This window comes from Mycteria americana, chromosome 7 (assembly GCF_035582795.1).
Source record: "Mycteria americana isolate JAX WOST 10 ecotype Jacksonville Zoo and Gardens chromosome 7, USCA_MyAme_1.0, whole genome shotgun sequence".
NCBI lineage: Eukaryota > Metazoa > Chordata > Aves > Ciconiiformes > Ciconiidae > Mycteria > Mycteria americana.
In genome coordinates, this window is record NC_134371.1 from 53,778,159 (window position 1) to 53,799,372 (window position 21,214).

Below are 21,214 nucleotides of genomic sequence, written 5' to 3' on the forward strand. Positions count from 1 at the left end.
TCAAGACATCTCCTTCAAAATCATTTGTCATTTGAGCTCTACTGTGTGACAGTGAGTGTTTGTAGTGTGATTTTTTTTTTTTTTTTTTTTTGGGTACTACTTCAAATGACGATGGGATCTCAATAAGCTGAAGTATTTAGAATAAGTTCATCGTTGGTATTTTGGATTTCTTTAAGCTTGTTCTCCAGATGAGATGCAAAAAGTATCTGCAGATCTCTTTACTCTCCTGTCACTGCAAGTAAAAGAGATTCATCTGTTGAGATGATTACACAGTAACATACAACATGTTCAGAAAACCTTCCCTATAATTTTCACAGATTTTTTTTTTTTTTTCCTGCCATTCTTGCCCAAAATGCTGCTTCTATTTGCAGGCATTTGGCCTGTTCTGTAAAAGCTTCATGTCAAGCTCAGCAGGTCCTTCACTGCCTTGGTGGGTAAGAGCAGAGCCATCTCGGCTGGGCAGGGTTCCCAGCACTCGGCTGCTTGAGTAGCTGTTGTCTGCAGCTCCTCAGGGACCTCTGGTCACTTACAGACTTAATTTAACTTTTGAGTACTTCCTAGGTGAGAATGGGGAATGTACTGACTGCCCACCTCTACCATATTGCCCTGAACAGGGAGCGGTCGGCATTGAATTCCAGTTGACTCCTTATGGTCGATCTGAGTTGCTGAGGCTTTTTTATTTTTAGGTGAAGGGATGCTCTGTAATATTTCAGCACAAGGGATGATTTACTTGATTCCTTCTGCTTGTTGTCCTTAATTAATTGTTCTTAGTTCTGACTATGTACTTGAATTTGATGCTTTAAGTAATATATTCTTTTATAAAAGAAGTGGCTGCCTAGGTTCTTTAGGGTAATAAAATGGACAACAGCGTCAAGTGGCCTGCTTTCATGTTGACTGCTAGACGTAGGGTGGGAACCAAGAAAAAAAGGCCAAGGAGCTAGTTCAGAAAAATGAAATATTGAAAAAAAAAAAAAATCACTTTGCTGAAAATATTAATATTTTGTGCAAGTGCAAGTTGATTTAAAATTAGATAATACAAATACTGCATGAGAGAAATAAGACAAGTAGTATAACTTAAATGACAGAAGATGAACCTTTTTATCTTAAAACTTAGAAGGAGCCTTTAATATAAATGTGGCTTGCTAGCCAGTCTGCTGGGGTTTGCTTAATCTGCTTCCCAGTCCCTGGAGAGATGAGAGATAACTGTTAAGTAACCACAGGGTAATAATAGACTAAGTGAACCTGATCTTTATCTGTGATCAATTTTAGCTGCAGAGGTGAAAAGCTTATGCTTTTTTATATCTTTCTGCCTGTAACCACTTCTTCTAGTTCTTTTTTTCTTTTCAGCCCCACTGGGTCTATCACTCTGGCACTTGGGGCAGCCTGAGGCTCACAAGGAGCCTTACAAAAGCTGTTAGCATTGCTGCCTCTCCCGCAGCTTTGTATCCCGATACTTCCTCCTCTCTGCCCTTAGAGTCAGGCACAGGTTCGCCACTCTGTATAACATCTAACGTGATTAGGATCTTGTGCCATGGTTGGGTTCCTAGGTTTTGCTAAAACTATACAATATCTATTAATGAAGTCATTGTTAAAACCCTCATTCAGATACTGGCAGCGAATGTGAGGGCTAGCGATGGTCCGACACAAACTCTCCCTACTAGGCGGTGAGACCCCGCGCGGGGTCTGGTCACCATCAGTAGCTGCTGTCAGATCTGCCCGTGTAAATTAGTTCGAGTTCAGTTTGGTTCGTAATAAAGGCAGTAACATTGCCAAGGCAGCTGACATTGACCTCACCGGAGTAGCTGAAGTGTGGTGTAATCTGGAACACAGACTCCCGCTTCCATCGTGTTTAATAGCCCTGTGTCCAAAATAGTGCTGAGTGGGGAAAGAAAAAACCCCCAGCACTGCTGCTGTTGCTGGGCTTGCTTTATCCTGTGGCTGGGTAGGGAGCTGTGTTTTGGGTTTGAAGATAATTGGGCTGTGTGGTGCTCGCAGGTCTCTGGGTTGACAGCCCAATAAAATAATCCCTGGCTTTAGAGTAGTCAAATATGTAGAATATATTTTTCCCTTTTCAGCACATTTACTTAAACCCTGTAGCAGTAAATAACAGGCATGTGCTCAGAATATATATGCCTGTAGCATCTTATATACGTATGTTTTTACATTTATTAATATATAATTGAAAAACCAAAAAATATTTTTCCAGTAATAGGCCTTTTATTGCTTAGTCAGTAAAATGGAAGAGTTATGATTTATGCTTCCCTGTCCTGACTGGATACATTGAGAAATGGAAATAATGATGGGGCTGTGGCTCAAACATGGGATTTCACAGCAAGAATGGCTTGGCTGTTGCTCAGATTTTCTCTGTGACCTCCAGAAAGTCACTTTTAACTTCTTAACTTCCGTTTTGTTGCCTGTACGCTATGACTGCTAATGCAAAGGGACTGTGCTGGGGTTTTGTAAGCAGGTAAGTCTTTTAAAAATTCCTGATTCATCCAAGCGTCATGCACTGCAGTCCTCCAGTGGACAGAATATCTTCTTCTGCATTAACTGTACAATATGACTTTTTACTTAAGGCCTCTGAATATATACCTTTTCACGTCCCTGTCCCATCCCCTTCCCCGCCCCAGGAAAAAGCCGTTAGGTATGGTGATTGAAGCAAGGCCCAATAGTTCATTTTTAATCCTTCTTTCTTTTTTCCCTTCCACCCTTCCCAGGATGCAGGGGCTTTAATCCAGGATGAACGAATGCTACTATGATAAGCGCATGGACTTTTTCTATAACAGGACAAACACTGACACAGTAGATGAGTGGACAGGGCCAAAGCTTATTGTTGTTCTGTGTTTTGGGACATTTTTCTGCCTCTTCATTTTCATTTCAAATTCATTGGTCATAGCAGCTGTGGTCAAGAACAAGAGGTTTCATTTTCCCTTTTACTATCTCCTGGCCAACTTAGCTGCTGCAGACTTTTTTGCTGGAATTGCCTATGTCTTCTTGATGTTCAACACTGGCCCAGTGTCTAAGACGTTAACTGTTAACCGCTGGTTTTTGCGTCAGGGTCTTCTGGACACCAGCCTGACAGCTTCCCTGGTGAATCTCCTCGTCATAGCTGTTGAGCGGCACATGTCGATAATGCGGATGAAGATCCACAGCAATCTCACAAAGAAGAGAGTCACCTTTTTAATTATATCGATTTGGGCTATTGCTATTTTCATGGGTGCTGTTCCTACCTTGGGTTGGAACTGCCTCTGTGACATTACCGCCTGCTCATCCCTGGCGCCTATTTACAGCAGAAGTTACCTGGTGTTCTGGAGTGTCTTAAACCTAGTCGTCTTCTTCATTATGGTGGTGGTTTACATAAGAATCTACATGTACGTCCAGAGGAAAACTAATGTCTTGTCATCACACACTAGTGGATCCATTAGCCGCAGGAGAACCCCTGTGAAGCTTATGAAGACTGTCATGACTCTCTTAGGTAAGAGACTACAAACCATGGTATGCGAGGCTGGCAGTGCCAAAGAATGGGTTTGTGTGTTGGTTTGGTTTTGCTTGTTTTTTTTTTTAACAAAACAAAAAACCCCCAACCCCCTAAACAAAAACAAAGTAAAAAAACCCTCACCAAACTTTTAAGTGCTGGAGGCATTTAGACTTCTGTCTGCTGTTACATAGTGAAATAAGTGTTGCACCACTTGCAGAAATGCGAAGTAGGGGACTGGTCAACACGTAGAAGAAAAGTGTCTCTATTTTGTAGGCAGCTTGTTACAAAACACAAATTATCTGCAGGGTTTTTTTGGGGGGGTGAGAAGGAATACAAAATCATTTTGGAGGAAGGCTTGTGAAGATTCACAACTACCTAGTAGAACATTTTCAAAATAATGTTCTTTAATATCTGCACAAGGCTATGAATCCTATGGCTGGATGTGGATAGTTTTCTTTGCACTTCTTCCTCTTGGCTGTTTCCTAAACGTACTAACTTCTTCCCCCTGGAAACACACCTTCCCTGGCGAAAGGAGAGGATGCCTGGTGGGTCTGACTTTGACAGAGATTTGCTTTGCAAAGGGAGAAATCACTTTCATTCTGTGAAGGCTGCATAGTGCAAAATACTTTCAGATGATGATACAGTATGGCCTTGGATCTCTAGATCATAACATGAGATTTGACCTAGATTCTGCCCTAGAGACACTGTTGATATTTGGGCAGCTCAGATCACTTCATCAGCTAGTTGGGATGTAGCTGCTTATTAAATTAGAGATGCACAGAGCGGATGATTGATCGCTGGAACACAATACTAGCTGTGGCAGTCAATTTTCCCCAGGAAGACTTGAATCTGAGTGAGATGTTTTCTGGAAGCCAGGCATCAGGTGAGCGTGGCTCATGCAGCTCGCTGCGGGTGGAACTGAGGGGACACTGGGACACTTGTGAAGCTGGGCTCAAGTGGTGGGGGACTCTCAAACCACAGATATGGCTTTACAACATCAGAACAGTTGTCAGAGCAGTATGAGCCAGCACAAGAAAGCTGGAGCTTTTGGGAAAGCTGGTGTCCATCTATACCTGGGACACAGTTGTGTCATACTGCAGCATGGTAGTACTAGAGGTCTGGGAGAAAAGTGTCACTTTGCTGGCAACTCCTACCTCTATGAATAGGAAGTTCACGCTGAGGACACGTTCTTCCCCTTGCAGTCTATGGATGCTGTTTGCACAATCTGGTATCTGGTTCTCTTTCTCCTTTTTTTTCCCTGGAATAATAGTGCTGTAGTACACAACACCTTTGTCTACCAAATGATGTTTTAAAATGCTTTAGAAGCTGCAGTCAGTTAAACTTCACAGTGCCTGACCTTGGAAAAGAAAGTGGACTGATGGTTCAAGCAAGTACAAGTGTGTAAGCATATACACTTACACTCCTGTGTCTTCTGAAGTTGGCTTGTCCGCTGCCAGAGCCTTTCCCTTCTAAATGCCTCCTCGGTTGTCCTTCCTTTTTTTCCCTTGATTTTATGGCACCTATAGAGAGACAATGTGGTGGTTGTTCCTGTCCCCTCCTTGACTTGCAGGGGCAAGATTCGATCTTCTGCCCCGCCTGAAGCTCTCGTGCAGTGAAACTTAAACCATCCACCTGGAAGGAGAAAATCCCTGCAGAAAAACTCTGAATTGCTCCAAATATGATCCTGCCCTAATGCGTAAGCGTCGGGTAGACTGTAATTAACTGCTGCATTGGAAAGAGACAAAAAGAAAAGCACTTTTAAAAAGCAGTTCTCTGAGTATGTCTATTGAAGGCAGAACTGCAGGCTGCTTTCTGGGAAGTCACATAACAATAAATTATCATGCATAGCCGTGTCTAATTTATATGTATATTTATATAGTTCGTATCACTTTGGTTTTGTATAAGGCAAAGTTGGAGGGTGCTGAGTGAGTGTTGGAATAACGCTGTTAGCTCTCGGTGCCACCCGTGCACGTTGGCAGGTCAGAGCGGAGACGTGGTCTGCGCGCCGGGGAGGACACCCGGCCGGCTGATGTGGGATTTGGAAGGACAGCGATGGTGGCTGCCGTTTGCTAATCCCTCACGGTGCTTTAGCCTGTGGCGGGTCTTCAGTTCCCACCATGGCCGTGCTGCTGTGCAGAAATAAACCCCACTTTAAACTTCATTTTCAACTTATTCTTTCTTTTACTAGGGAGAGGGGCCTTATGGGTTGCACATAGTCCAACCCATGGTTAGGACTATGGGTTGATTTAAAGATCAGCATTAGCTTTCTCTTGCAGAATATGGCTTTTCAGCCACCAGATTAAACTATAATTTGGGCAAAGCATTTAATGATATTGTATGCTGGGCCAGGCAAATTTAACTTAAAAAGCCTGAGTGCTACTTCAGAGATCATAATTTTGTATATTTACTTTGTCAGTCAGAAACAAAACTAAAACAGAGCCTGCTTCCAAAGAAGTCGAATTAGTGCATGTGTTGCTGGGTGCAAGATCTACCCCAAACTCCCGTGTCAGAGGAAGTGTATCTTGGCATGTTCCTTCGTATCAATTCTCCAAATTTTGACTCTAAGAGGCTTTTTATAAATGTTTATATCTAGGAATGAGAATTTATTTTTTAAAACAGTTTGAAATGTGCATTCCTGGCCAAGTCATTCAAGCACACTGTGCAAAATGTATTAGAAACTGAATGGCATGTTTTCTGGGCTTTCCAATTACTAAAGGAGTCACCAAGTGACCACAGTGATTCTTCCAAAATTCTGCTTACATCCACTGATGCAACAACCTACAGCTATATGCAGCATGTGGATTTTGCCCAAAGCAGTTATTTTTAATAGTAATTTTATTGTTCCAAAACATCTGGAAATGCTTTGGAGTACACACCTGATACGGTCTTACCTACAAGCGATTCCAAGATGCCCTCTTGCTGGATGAAGCACGATGAGAACCAGAGTTCTCGCTAATGTGCTTTGTTGGTTTCATGGGAGGTTCAGGACAAAATCCTGCTGCCCCGCTGCTGCGTGGAAGGAGGCTGCGTGTAGCTGGGTGCTGCTGGCGTGCTGCTCTTCCCGTCGGCCTCCACCTCCCTTCTTGGGGAGGCTGGGGCTGGGCTTGGTGGCTGGTTGCCCCTCCAGCAAAACATCGCTGTCGTCTCTGGGTGTTCTCCTCCTGTGGTCCTACAGTTAAGAGCTGGGGGAGTCTGGGTTTCAGTGCGACTTCATGGATTTGTGCTGATCACAGCTGCAGGTGGCTTTTTGCACTACCCTTTGGGCTTGGATGGCCGCTTCCAGAGGCTGGGACTCGGGTCCCTGTCATCTATCTTTTTCTACCATAACCCCTAAAATGGTCCATCACAGGATAGGAACAAGGCTTTCCCTTTGGCATGCTAAACCGTAGGAAGTTATCTGGTTGAAACTGGAAGATGTGAAACCTAGCAAAAGGGGCTAAAATCCTCTTAGGCTGACCTTGTGGCATAGTCCTAGCTAAGCCTGTGAGTGTAGCTGTGAAGAAGGGTGGCTGCAGGTGTGCGGGTACGTGATTTTCAGGTGGTGTGTATGTGGTAGCTCATCTGAACTTGGCAGTTAGATTCCTGCTGAAATAGCAGCTTTGGGGTGGATGATTTTCAGTTTCAGTGAATTTATAGTTTAATTGGTAACTTGCTGTTTTAACTCGGGCGCACATGTGGCAAAGGCAACTGGAAGCTACTGCACTCTTTTTTTTTTTTTCTCAGTGTTGGCATGGTCAGGAACAGCTTTGATGTGCAGAGTTTTATGACATGATGCTGCCAAAGCATTGGCAGTGCTTCCAGGTACACAGGAATTCATGTTCAAGCAGAGATGATGTAATCTACAAGAAAATCCATGTTTAAATGTAATGGAAAATCCTCAAACTAACCTTGAGGCATGGTGACACCTGATCTCCCATAATCCGGTGGGAAGACTCAGAGCTGTTCTTCTGATCCATGTTGTAGCCAGGCTATATTTCATGTCACTTCTGTGAATTTTAGAGAGTCCCAGAAATTAAATTCTTTTTGGAGTGTGGCACTTTGTCAGGGAGAGGAGTTCCTACGGGATAAAAAGTCTGCAAACAAGAAAATTGCCAAAGGGCCAAGACAAAGGTATATATTTATGCCTAACCATGGTTCCCTCTGAAAGCTCTGTGGTAAAAATAGCAAAATCAGAGCAAGGCTGTGAGTCTGAGCCATGCCTCTCTTTCATCTCTGTGGTGCTAAGAGCAGGGTGTGAATCGCTCGTGTTGTCTCCATACACAGCAAAATGTGTTTTTCATGGAGTCAAAGGAACAGCCCCATGAAAGCATTAGCCAGTAACTCTTGACACTGTCACTGCGTTGCCCCTTGTCCTTGTCTTCAGTCATGGGGGGGCGGGGGAAATGTGCAGAGAGATGGCTGCAGATGTCTCTTATCTTCCCTTACTTTTGCCACTGAAACCCTTTCTGGTTTTGCCTTTGTAGGTAGACAGGGATGTATCCTCGGAGTTCACAGACTAATCCTGCCTGCAATCTTGGGGTGTTGTTTGAAGGAGAGATTTCTGTGTCTTTTGTTAAATGTGGCTGTGGGGTCTGTTTCTTCTCCTGCTGACTTCCATGAAAGCAGGGTTGGACCTTGCATGCTTTGTGGTACAAGCGGTCAAAATGCTTTCAGTGCTTGTTGTAAGGAGGGTTTGTTACCATCTTAATTTCTGCATGGAGCTGGTGTGTTGGCGACTTTGCCAGTGACCCATGGTGGCTAGCGAAAGCTCTCTGTCCAAATACTTACTGAGACACTCAACTAGACACAGTATTGTTGTCTGGGTGGTCTGGTTCTAGTGCTTATTAAAACAGATGGGATTTGCTGGTGAACCCCAGGGCAGAAAATCAGTACAGTGTTTTCTCCGTTGTAGACTGTAAGAGAGCGCTGGTGTCACAACTGCTTACTCAGCACGCTGGAGCCAAACCAGTGTGTAGTATAGAGACTGACCAGAGAAAACAAGTGTTGTGGGAGCAGCTTGCAGCTCCTGATGCCAGTGGGCAATGGAGGAATGTTACTGATGTTAACCAGTATCTCAAAACTAACACCATGAAATTAGTACTTAGCATCACAAAAATCTTGGTACAGCAGAGTAGAAAATGCAGTTTCTGAAGGAGGTTGTCTCTTGCCTTTCTGTTCTGTCCCATATTGCCTGGAACATAGTAAATCAGTTGGTTGAATTTTGTCTGGACTCCAGGAGCATAGATTTGCAGCAAGATCCGTGATACCTTGTCCTGGATGCATTTTTTTTCAGCAATCCTAATGCTTACTAAATCACATGAATTCACTTTATATACCATTATGGCCTGCCCATCAGGTGGGCACAGTGTCCATTAAAATCCTCAACGGGGAGAAGTGCTGACATACAGAAATCTGTATGTCATCCAGTGCTGCTGAAGCCAGCCCCTGTGCGCAGCAGAGCCGAGGGGACGCCCGAGGGGACGCCGAGCCCGTCCTGCCACCGGCGCTGCCTGCATCCTGCCGCGAGCCAGGCTGCCCTCTCGCTGCTTGCTTGCACAGCTCAGATATGGGAACACCAGCGGCTTTGAAAAAATGAGCTGGACTTGCTTTCCCTACCAAAATTGTTGAACAGGTACCAACACCCCCTGGAGAGCTTTGTAGCATGTAGCTGCTATCATCCTTATTTGTTTGATTATTTTTTCTAAGCCCAAAAAAGGGGAAACTCTGCTGTTATAAATGATTGGAATTTCCTCAGTACGTTGTTCAAACTGTGACTGTTGTGCAGAGTTGTAATTTTCTATTTCTGTATGTCAGACAGCAATTGTGGCTTGTGCTAAGTTAGTATTATCATGCATATGGCTACTCCTTCCTTGGGCTCCAGGCGAGGGATGGCAGGCTGCGGTGCCGGGGGAGGCAGGAGGGCAGATGGGGCAGTTCAGGGCCCCTCCCAAGCTCATGGCCGAGGGCTGCGTTTGGTCGCGATGTCCCCCTCCGCAGCAGTCCTGCCCACACCCCTGCCTTTATGGTGGGGATGTGCAGTAACATGGAAAGATGCAAACGCAATGTTGAACTTCCTTCTAAGCTGTGGTTTTGGTGCTTTCTTCATGCTGTCTTCGCTCTAAGATCTCTTCTCCCTTATTCCCCCTTTCTTTAATTTTTTTTTCCTTGTTTTTTGAGGGGCTGGTGGGAGACGAGTGTGTTGTCCTACTTTGTCTCTTTCAGCTTTTATTATCACCTTGTGTCTCACTTCTTCCTCTCAGGGGCTGTTGTCATTCCTGCCTCGCAGCGGAAACACGAGGAGAACCGTGCTGCTCCTGGGCTTGTCCTGTGGTTTCTTGCTATGTTTTGGGGAAATGCCTCTTGCAGAGTTTTCTCCTTCCCCTATCACTACACTTTTACTTCCTCATCCTTTTTGTCCTTTTTTCTTTTTGCTTTTTATTCTGGTCTTTGCTTCGTTTCTTTGCCCTGACTGCTACATCGTTTGCTTCATCCTTGCTAACTCATCTATTTGTTTCTTTCTCTCTTTTCATTTACAACTGAATTTGTTTCCTGGGTCCAAGTTGCTGGGTCTCAAGTACCCAGCACGCACAGCCCGGGAGGAAGCAGTGGAGCGAGGTGGGCTGCTGCTCCGGCCGGGGAGCCGGCAGTGCCTGTGTGTTGCAGACAACGGCGTGCATCCTACGCTAGCTGTGGGGTTTCCAGCCAGGACGTGTTTAAATTATGTGACTCTTGTTTTATGAATTGGGCAGTGTGCCCATAGCTCTGCAGAGTCAGCTGTAGTGTGACAGGAGACATGTCTCTTCTTTGGATCATATTGCATTAGTGGTGGAAGTGGGCCACCTGGTATCTTCTCCTCCCGCGTACAAGAGAGATGAAGACAAGAAGTTTGTGTTCAGAGCGCCAGCTCTCTGCTTGTTAATGTTCCAGAGCTCTTGTTCATTTATCAGTGTGGACAAATCACTGTTGTGATGACCTTTCCCCACTGGTGTTTGAGCCGATGCTGTCAGCAGCTGGATTCTTGCTCCCTCCAGTCTTCTGAGAGCTGCCCTGCCTTGTCCTCAGGGCTTGGCAGAGAAGCTGTAGTAGATACAATTTTGCTACTGTCATTAGAATTTTGTCTTCTCCTGCTTTCATCATTTTTGTAGAATTTTGTAGAATTTTGATGAACCCAATAATCTTGTAAGATGCAAAAAAACCCCAAACCCCTAACAGTTTGAAGTCTTTTTTTTTTTTTTTTTGTCTCCTTTATTTCTAGGTGCCTTTGTCGTCTGCTGGACCCCTGGCCTGGTCGTCTTACTGCTCGACGGTCTGAACTGCACCCACTGTGGGATTCAGAATGTTAAAAGGTGGTTTCTTCTCCTGGCCCTGTTGAACTCTGTCATGAATCCAATAATTTATTCATACAAAGATGATGAGATGTGGGGTACCATGAAAAGGATGATTTGCTGCTCCTCTGAGGATAAGAGCCAGGACAGACGCTCATCGCGGATCCCCTCGACAGTTCTCTGCAGGAGCACGGATACCTCGGGGCACTACATTGAAGATGGCATTATTCAAGGGACAATTTGTGGAAAAGGAGATCTTGGTGACAAAGGAAACTCCTGAGCTATTCAAGGAACTGACTTGGCTGGAAAAGGAGAGGGGGAAGGGAGAGGTTTTGTAAGAGAAGATTGACTGGCAAAGCTAGTAAACAATATATCCACTTTGTTCCAGAGCCTAAACTCCAGTGTTAACAAAAGTTCTTATAAATAATTGCCTGATGGAAAAACACTTTGTAATGAAGAAAACTTTCTGTGCTGCTGTCTTTCTCCTTTTTTTCTTTTAAGTACATGAAATTGTTTTTTTCATATGAATGGAATAAATACATCTCAGAGACTTCTTGTGCATGGAAGCAAAGTGTGAGCAATGTAGTGAGACCCTCCTTCAGCTCCTACAGGGAGAATAAACCTGCCTCGCTGTGCAGGCTTGGCATTCATTGAGTATTTATGCTTTGAACAGTTTCTGTGCACCTTGAGGAGGATCGTAGGCTTGGTTGGACAGAATTGTGACCTGCTTTCTTGGTTTACAAAGTTCATGAAATAGTTCATACTTACCCTCTCTCTTCCTCCTCCTTACCTTGCTTTCAAAATAGTTAGTCTGATGGTTTATTAAAGCTATGCCAGAAACCTGGCTGTGATGGGAAGCCCAGACCAGGCACCAGTGTGCGTGAGTATGTCCGACTGTGGATTGTCAGGATCTGAGAGCGAGTGCAAAAGCCATTATTGCTTCCCTATGGGGTGAATGCTGCAAGGAGATACATTGCACTCTGCTGCTGTTGTGCAGGCACTCTTTGAGGGCGGATTAACAGAAGTGTGGCTGTGTTCATTATGCTCATTTCTTACTTCCCCAGATGACATCAAATGGGTGTGCTCACCCCTCTTCAACCGCTATGCCACTGAGGGAAATGAAGTCCAAAACTCTGTTTTAAGAGGGTGAACTTTTAAGGGAAGTTTAAATATACAAATATACAGGTTCAATCAAGCTATTTAAAATGGAAATTAATTTACAGGAAAAAAGCCTGAAACCAACCTAAACCCCGACAAGAGTACAGTATGCATTGACTGTCTGACCTTGTCTGGACCACATTTAACCTCCGATTTGCAAGCAGATCTTACTGGAAGGTACTTGGGGAAGAGGCCATGAAACAGCAAGCAATGAAGGGCTTTCAGCATTGTGACTAATCAAGTCTAGTGTCGATGCAGCCACAGCCCAAAAAGCTGAAGTTTTGACTTATGGAGTATGTTCTAATGGAGGATCCAGCAATTTAAAGCTCTAGGGTAAAGTTTTTAAATTTAAACTTTTAAATTAAAAATTGGAATGTAGAATTCTCAGTACTCTAAAAACCTGGCTCCTGCTGTCTGGTTTCAACAGCAGTGAGCTCCCTGCTACCTGTCTTAATTTCAAGAGGGGTTACCTGTGTTGTGTCCTAGAGAAAGTCTGATCCCTGGTATTAAAGGTGACCATGACCAGAGGTCACTCTGGAAAGTTTTGGAAGTTTTGACCACTTGGAAATGTGGGAGAACAACACCAAGAGCATGTTGTATGAGGCTGAAAGATAAAGATCAGCTGTGGTTTGGGAAAATTCTTCCTTTGGTGCAACTTGCATGTGGATATCTGGACTATGTTGGTCAAAGCAGAACCAGCACTTGGCGCAAAGGCCAAGTCGCAGTTTTGTAGAAGGCACTGGCGGATTTCCTAGCAGGCCTTAGCTTACAAATACAGCAAGCCCCTGTTCAGAGAGCTCTCCCATAACACAAGTTACCTTGTAGGGATATGGCCTAACATTCCGAGGTAGATGCTGTATTTGAGTAATGCTAAAAAGGTTTACACATGTTTTTTTGCCGTTATAATGCAATGTTCTTGTGCAAATACTACTTCGTTAGTTTGGTGTTTTGAAAAGTATGTAAAGTGGTGCTTTCTAGAGCCGGTGGCATTGCAAAGGCACAGCATGCAAGCATTCCTGTCCCTTCAGCTACCTGCAGCGCACAGTTTGTGTTAACTAGGCTGAAGCTCCGTATACAAAGCTAACAGAAAATAAAATGCTACTTCAAAATAAAATACTTATTTTGTTTCCTGTTTGCATGGTGATTGAACATTACCTGTCGGCAGTAAATGGCTGTTGTCACTCTTATGCACTTCCACAGATCCATCCAAGCTAAAACTGATCAAACTGCAGATAAAAATGGAGATGGGGAAACGTTGTTTCATGTTACCACAGGGAAGTGGGGGGGGAGGAATGTTTTAATAAAATTTTCATGTTTACTAGCAATACTAGGCCGTGTAATACTTGGTTGAATCAGGCCCTGAAGAGAGCTTGGATGAAGATCTGGAACATCTGCAACAGTGGAGAAAACACTAGGTCTCTCCTGCAGAGCTTGGGATGCGGGCTGCAAAATAACTACATGTGGATGATTTTTCCAGGTAAGCAGGAAAAGCTGACTCCTGTAAAGGTAAAGGACTGTGTTGCTTGTAGAGCACCTCCTACAGTGGACTCCTGATCTGGATTAAGAGCTGAGAGGTATTATCAATCATTCTGCTGCAAGTAAGTGGGAGGATTTGAGGCCTGCACTCTTATTCTGTCTGTTATCTCATTTAAAAAAAAAAAAGCCAACAAAACAACCCTCAAAACAAACCAACCAACCCCCAAAAGCTTGCAAACCGGTGCTCTGCGAATGGTATTATTTGCAGTGACATGCCCTCTATTTCGGCACGATGCTTCCCTCAGAGCTGCTACCGCATTGTCTACGACTATAAATTACCATGTGACATGACTGGAACAGGAAACTCATCTTGCATCAAACTTTCCTACAAACTGCTACAGCGGAGACTGTAGAATGTTTCCTATATCAAACTGTCTAAACATCCAGCTACTCAAGTAGTGGGGAATTTCTTTTTAACTCCATAAACATTTACTAGAATAGTTTGTCTCAAGGAAAACATTAAAGCACCATGGGTACTTGAGTAAAAAAAAAAAAGAAAAAGAAAAAAGCAAAGGGCAGTTGGTGAAGGCAAGTTCTATGGGGTTTCCCTGTTGCCTTTTTCACTAGTATCCCAGAATAACAGATACCGGTATCTGTTGACTTTGCCTGTGCCTGCTCCTATTTATGTATGCCAGCGTACTGATGTGCAAGATAAAAATTCTTTTGGGGACCACCCACAGAAACCCGAGGATGTTAATTCTTAGGAGGCAGAGGAAGGCAAGGGTAGAGTTACCATTAAGTTGGATAGTTACAAGGTTTTGCGTGTTCCTGGGGATGCTGGAGGCCTTTCTGTGTCTGAGAGAGCCTTGAGAGCTGCTGTATTGCAGTAAGTATCAAGCAGATACTTCTAATACAACATTTTCACAGCAATTATGGTTTGAAAACCTTTGTGGTGTTCTCCTCCTTTTCCCCTCTCCAGCTGCTTGTCTCCCAAACCAAAGTTGCTCTTCCAGTCGATCAGTGGATCCAGGAAGAAACGCTCCGTGGCTTTTCCCAGGGCAAAGATGTATGGTCTCTCCTCCGTGGTTAGCTCTCCCGTAAAGCCTGTGTGGTCACCATCATTAGAGATGCTTTTCAGAGAATTACTATTAAAAGCCGGGAACAATGGGGTTTTATTTTACACGATAGATCTTTTGAATCTTTCCGGATAAGCAGCTAGACTGATCATTGTTTAATAACTCCGTGCGTGGGAGAGAAGTTTCTCTAATATCTGTGCTGTCAGTTTGACCTGGGTGGTGTGGGTGATGAGTCCCTCTGGGAGAGCAGCCAAATTGCTACAGCTTGAGTGGCCCTGAAGCATGGCTTCTCCACTGCGTTGGGGCTGCTTTACCATGACTACTTTTCCCTCAGGGTAGGTTTTGGGGGCTTTTTTTTAGTAATTACTGCAGGCTGGTGAAATACATCTGTATTTGTGCTTATAACAGCTTGTTGCATGTATTTGTGAACTGCAGTAATTACTGCACCTATGTAACACGATGATGACTTTCTCTGATCAGATCTATATTTTATATATATTTATATATATTTATACATGTTTGTTTGGTTTTTTTTTTTTTAACTTAAAATTCTCTTCCAAGTAGCAGTTAATTATAGGAGCAATACTTCTACTACGATTTTTTTCACGGTTTCAGTGAACTCTGCATGAAGATTTCTGAACTACTGGTTATTGGAAGCTGATGGAGGAAGGGTCATTTTAAACTTGTCATATTTCTTGTGCTCTTTCCCTATAGTTCTGGCTATTGGCCACTATCCTAGCAGATGCAGCGCAGGGTCAGCCTTTGGTCTGGCCCAAAGCAACTGCTGCTTGCAAGATTAGCACTAAAAAGTGAAAATATATGGAAATGTTGAAGAAGGCAGGGGAATTCTGTTATTTATCCTAGGCTATAATTCTGATGAATGTTTTAAATCACTTCAAAGAAGTGATCCCACTTCCCCCATGCACCCGCTCCCTCCTTACGCTAGTGCAGCCATTTGTGAGACCATATGGTGCACTGTAATGGGTCTGAAAAATAACCCTGGATGGTATACATTGCTAATAACTAGAGAAGATTTTCCACTTGTCATGAGCTAGCAGCTGCATTATTTCCTCGGTTTGTTATATAGAGCCGCACAGATGATTTTTTTCTAGAAATCTTTGTAAAATACAGTCCTTCTTGAATGCTACACTTTGCAGTGCCTAGGCAAGCTTCTATCAAGGGGAAAAGGAAAAAAATCCATCTGGAAACAAGGAATTAGGTCATGATAGTCTCCCCCCTCCCCCCCCCCCCCCCAAGGTCTTTTGGAAGATAAGGAATTTAGACGCTTCTATGCTTTGAGCCATTCTTCAAAATATACTGCTTATCTTTCAAGTAGTAATTGGTCCCTGGGCTTCTTTTATACATCTTTTTATGATATGGAGGGTGTTTTTTCACTGCAGCAGGCAGAAGCATCTGTTTTCTTCCAACCTACTTAGAAGTGCTATTTTGCAGCCCATAGGTATGCTATTTTGAATTGTCTTATATATGCATCTATGCATCTTCTCCTGCGTGTGTTGAAATAAATTAATTTTCAAACTAACCTCTGCTGTGTTTGCCACAGACAACTGTGCTAGGAACAGCTTTTTTTTCTGAACTAGCCTTTACTAGTATCCCAGTTGTGCACTTAGGAGTCTGGTGTACAGCCCTATAAGAAAATCAACATGCAGAATAAGAAAAGCACAAATAACTTACTAATCTGTTCTCACCAATAGCTGTATTTTAACTTAAATGTTAACTTCATTGAAACCATAGATATGGTCTAACTTCTCTAAAAATCCCAAAACAAACGAACAAAATTTCCCATTAAAAACCCCACAACAAAACAAACAAAAAACTGGAAAAAATAATTCTGCATATCTGTAGTCCAGGAGTAAGTACGTGTACTTATCTTCGCTAACCTTTAGTTTACCTGACTTGCTTTGATATATATGAAAGTAAGGAGGTCGTGTTTCTGAGCACAAGTAATTGCTTGGGGTTTCGGTAGGCGATCTCCTGGGGATGTGCTTCTCATCTAGAGAGGTTCTTTAGCTTTCCTCCTAAGGCTGCTGTGGAAGGAGATGTGATACTGGCCTGGGAGCATCGTTGTTGATCTCGCCCAGTATTGCATTTTGTATGTGTAATAGTTAAGAATATGAATCTACTGTCTTGACCCTAAATGTTAAGATTCTCTAGCATATGCTAGACTCTCACAGTACTGTAGGGTTAATTTTATCTCCAGCTTCCGTTTATATTTATGCAAACAAATGCTTGCTGTGTTGGATTTAATTAGGTGTCTATTAGGAATATGTTCAGTTACTAATGGATGTCAAAATGCACAGGGTTGACCTCCAGAGATGGAAATGTTATTAATGCTTAAATGATTCTATTCAAATCCCGGTTAACGCATCAGTTGTTACGGATGTCAGTGTATTTGTTTGTGCAGCACACTCTGTGATACTGGGCTGGGATTTTCCCACAGGTATAAATGAGTTAATTTAATTAGAAACATAAGGTTTTGTGCATATAGGGATAAAGGGCCCACAGACCGGGAACTTGGGATTGCTCACCCACATGCGTAGCTTTAACTGTCTGCGCAGTTGCGTTGCTTTCAGTAGACCCTGTTCTGTGAAAGGAGTCCTGCGTGTGTCAGCATTTGTGAGTTGAAGACACTTAATGTCGCGTTGTAGACTGTAAGTTTCTGCTATATGGGAAACTGTCCCTTTACCAAGAGCGCAGCTGCAGCAGGCTGGCTTCCTTCGCACACCAGTCCCTCACAGACACAGTCGTTGATTTTAAAGAGGAAACATTTGGGCCCATAAGCACAAATTTACAATGTTGGATTATGTCCCAAATTTGACCTATGTTGTTTTGTTCTGTTTTCTTCTTTATAATCTCTTTGCACAGTCCATGTAATTTTTTGTGTGTTCTGCTTTGTTCTTCAAAGCACAGATTAAACCACACTTTTCTCTAAACAGATAAATTCCAGCAGTATTGGGTCCTAGAGCAACCCTCCAATTTCACAGACCAGAGAGCCACAAAAAGAAATAAATATGGTTGAGCAGAGATTTTAGTCTTGGGTTTTTGCAAGGTCAGAATACCAACAATAACAAAAAAAAAGTTATGTTTGTCTGTATTAGTTAAAAACGTTGGAGAATAATCCTTTGGCAAAAGAAAAGTAGGCCCTAAGCTTATGACTGATTTTTTGCAATTAAAATGTGAGTTGGGAGTCCTAGACTCTTAACCGGTGAATTTTCTGAACAGCAGAACTGAATGAATCTGTTTTCTGATTGACTTCTTCTCTGAACTGGAGCAAAGCTGCCACGTGCATTCAGCACCTTCCCGGCGCGAGGGGATCCAGGCAGAGGGGTGATCTCCTGAACCCCTTCCCCCAGCAAAGCTCCAGCCCACGTTTCTGTCTCCACGGGCATCAGGAGCTTTGCTAAATTACGGAAACAAAACCAAGCTCGAAGGTGGAGGAACTTCTGCTGAACACGGCGTGAGCTCTGGCTGGAGACTTTCTGGCAAGTGCTGTTGCCCCTTTCCCCAGCAGTGGCTGAGGTTGCACCACAGTCCTTCCTTCCGTGGAGGCAGGAGCAGACCCTCCTCTACCCAACTGCCTATTTTCCCAAAACCTGTTGGTGGGGCAATACCTTTAGATCTCTTCCTCTCAGCCAAGTTTTATTGAAAGTGACTGATGATTTCAGAAATTATGAGGGACTAGTCAGGCGAAAAGCAATAGAGCTGCACATGCCTCATTCCATTCAGAAATCAGGATAAAATGTTTTCTGGTTCAAGCTATGTAAGTCATGGATGCAATTTTATGCTTGCCTGTGCGTAGGTGAGGACTCCCTGGGGGAGGATGAAGACAATCCCCAAGGCTGCTTCACAGCAAATCCCCAGCACCCTGATATCCCACCACTACTGTGCCTCTACTCATCTTCTCACCCAGTCAGTGCCAGGGAAATACCAGAATCTGCCATCTTTATCCCATTTTATAGCCAGCAAAACTGTTAAGGAATTATTGAAGTGAAGTAGCTTTGACTCCCTCTCTCTGCAGGAGTATGAATATGGCTTGTGGTTCTCCAAAAGGTAGCAGGATGACTTGCAGAGAGCTTTGAGTCCATCTGTAAACACACATTATAAATGAAGGAAAACCAGGCTCCCATGCTCGCTCAGCTTGTGCGTGGACTGTTCACTTCGTGATGGCTGAGTTTCAGAGGTTTTGCAAAATGGCTTAAGGATTTGCTTCTGTGTGTGAATCCTGAGACCCTTGTGTCCGGTGGGAGTGGTTCGAATGAGCCAGAGATCCCAAACCGATTGACATGAGGGAGCCTCAGGGGATGCAGACAGTCACGGGAGATTCCCAGTGCGGAGGGCTACTGCTCTTATTAACTAAACCTGACGGTATTGACTCTTCATAGGGCTGTTCAGCTTACAACAGCTGTGGTTGTAAGCCCTTTTTGCCTGAATGGGAATGGGCCATCCCAGTGGTGCTGTGGGTGTTCACAGCCTCAGCTGCCACGTTCAGGGGCAGCAGGACCAGGTACTGGCATTCAGCACCCAGACATGAGGGTAGGAAGCTTAAAGAAAGAGTAAGAAGTGACATCGCAATATCTCAAGGGATTTAAGCCCAAATGACTTGCTGAGGGTTGCCAGACAGGAGTCCCTGATGGATAACAATTCACTTCTCTCTGTCCCCTCTTCTCTTGCCCTCTGTCCCTTCTCACCCATTGCAGCAGCAGCCTGAGCTTCAGAGTTGAAGTGCAAAGAGCTTTCAGTGAGTAAAGCCAAGCGCTGATTAGAAGAGGTGCCAGGGATGAGATAACACTTGGACTTGTTATGAGCAGTTTGTCCTCTCCTGTGGCAGTCACACTGAATATTTTGACTTGCTACAATAATTTCCTGTGGGCTGATATCCACTGATTTGATACAAATGGTAGCAACAGGCTCCATCAGGAGCTGCCCTGAAGGGTCGTTGGTTCGTTTAGTCCCACAATGAAGACTGAGTGAGCTATTATTTCAAAACGCAAGCTGGATGCAGCATGTATTTGTATCAACATGCCAAAAATGACACAACCAGTGCCTCATCCAGCCCAGCAAAGCGGATTTTTGCTAATGCTTTATTTGGTCTCCATGTTTGGTTGGGAGAGAAGCAATGCTCTTGTGATGCGTTATCTTTATGAACAGTAAACTAAAAACATCCTCTGTGAAGGGGTGGCACTGCTGTGTTCTGCTCACTTGATTTCTCTGCACCTCTCTTCTGCATAGCTTAAAGTGGGAGACGTCGCTGCGAGGAAAAGGACCTTGGGCTTCCTGAGATGCTGCAGTGACCGGGACTGCCTGCCCAACAAATGCAGCTGGGAGCTCCTTACAATTCCTGCCGCGTTTTGGAAGCGATGACGAGAGCCGGTGGGTGGCCTTGCTGGTGGAGTCCCGGTCAGTCAGTGTGCAGCAGCCGGTTCCCACCCGCATGTGGGGTCTTCGCAGGTTCTGCACCACCGCTCTCCCTGGAGAGTCCACAGGCACTAACGCATCTTTCCAATTATGGGGTTTAAATTTTTGTCCCTTTAGTTTTTAAGGAACATTTTTGACATTGTCAAAGTTGAAGCAACTGGAGCTTTCTTTGATCCAGGAGCGAAGCTGAATCAGCTCTGCTTTGCCCAGTTTTATTTAAAGACCATGACTACCACTTCTGAAATGTTACTTGCGAATGCTATATTATTACATTATCTGCTTTTCCATCTGTTAAATGCCATGGTTCCAGCAGCAAAAATACCACTGTCTGACAGTAGCAGCTGTCAAAGGTCTTATTTAGTCTTCAAAAAGTAGTAAAAACCTGATACCACTAAAGATAAGCCAAGTTTTACAATAAAACTTTCTTTAGATGTGATTTTAGGAATGTTACTATTTATAGCACCTCTGGATTTTTACTCCTGCATAGGAGGGAGGTTGTACGCATCTATAATTTTAAGTACAATTATTTGCTTATCCCTAGTTTAAACAATGTTACGTTATTGCTTATAACCCATGTACAAATATATAAACCTCTGTGTAAATCTGGCCTCAGCATTCTGCGTGGTTGTTCCCCAGCCCTGGGAGACAGCACCTATGACCTGGCTGCTTCACACAGGATGATAAATTGTCGCTTGGGCCAAACCCATCTCCCATCTTCTGTGTAACCCCAATGACAAATCAAAAGTCAATTTATAAGCATAGCTCATGAAGCAGGAGATGCTTTGAACCAAGTCCTGCGTATCACTTAGAAGTGAAAATTACAACTCTGTAGTGAATAGTGCACTTAAATGTGAGTGATAACTGGGACAACAAATTAAATGAAGCATTGTTTATATTAATTGAGTAGTTCTGAAGACTTCTTAAAGTCGGGCGTCCCATTAATAAGCATCGCCTAATGGACTGTATTTCCCCGGGGACCCTCACAGCCTCGGCCCAGCATGAGGAAACAACCAAAGAGGTTCTGCAACGCTGCGGCTCTGCCGTGCTGCACACAGACAAGCTGCGTGTCTGCAGGAGGCTCGGGCACCCCATCCCTGGTCCTGGCTGCTCTTACTCCTCTGTCCCCAGGGGCTCAGCACCCGCTGGTCTTTCAGCCCGCCCGGAAAATCACTGAAGAGCGCAGTTCTCTTGGGCACAGCCCCGCAGGGCCAGGGGTGATGCTGTGATGGCCACCAGCTGCTCTTGGCGTCGGGTCTGCCCCATGCGGAGGCAGAGAGGTGAGCGGTGCC

At 44.0% G+C, this 21,214-nt stretch overlaps 1 protein-coding gene across 1 annotated transcript; it reads left to right on the plus strand.

Moving 5' to 3' along the window:
• Positions 1–2,739: 2,739 nt before the first annotated feature.
• Positions 2,740–11,294, plus strand: LPAR3 (lysophosphatidic acid receptor 3). Its single transcript, XM_075509243.1, has 2 exons — positions 2,740–3,475; positions 10,713–11,294. Exons 1-2 carry the CDS (start codon positions 2,740–2,742, stop codon positions 11,060–11,062), a joined length of 1,086 nt encoding a protein of 361 aa, XP_075365358.1. The 3' UTR covers positions 11,063–11,294.
• The last annotated feature ends 9,920 nt before the right edge of the window (positions 11,295–21,214 follow it).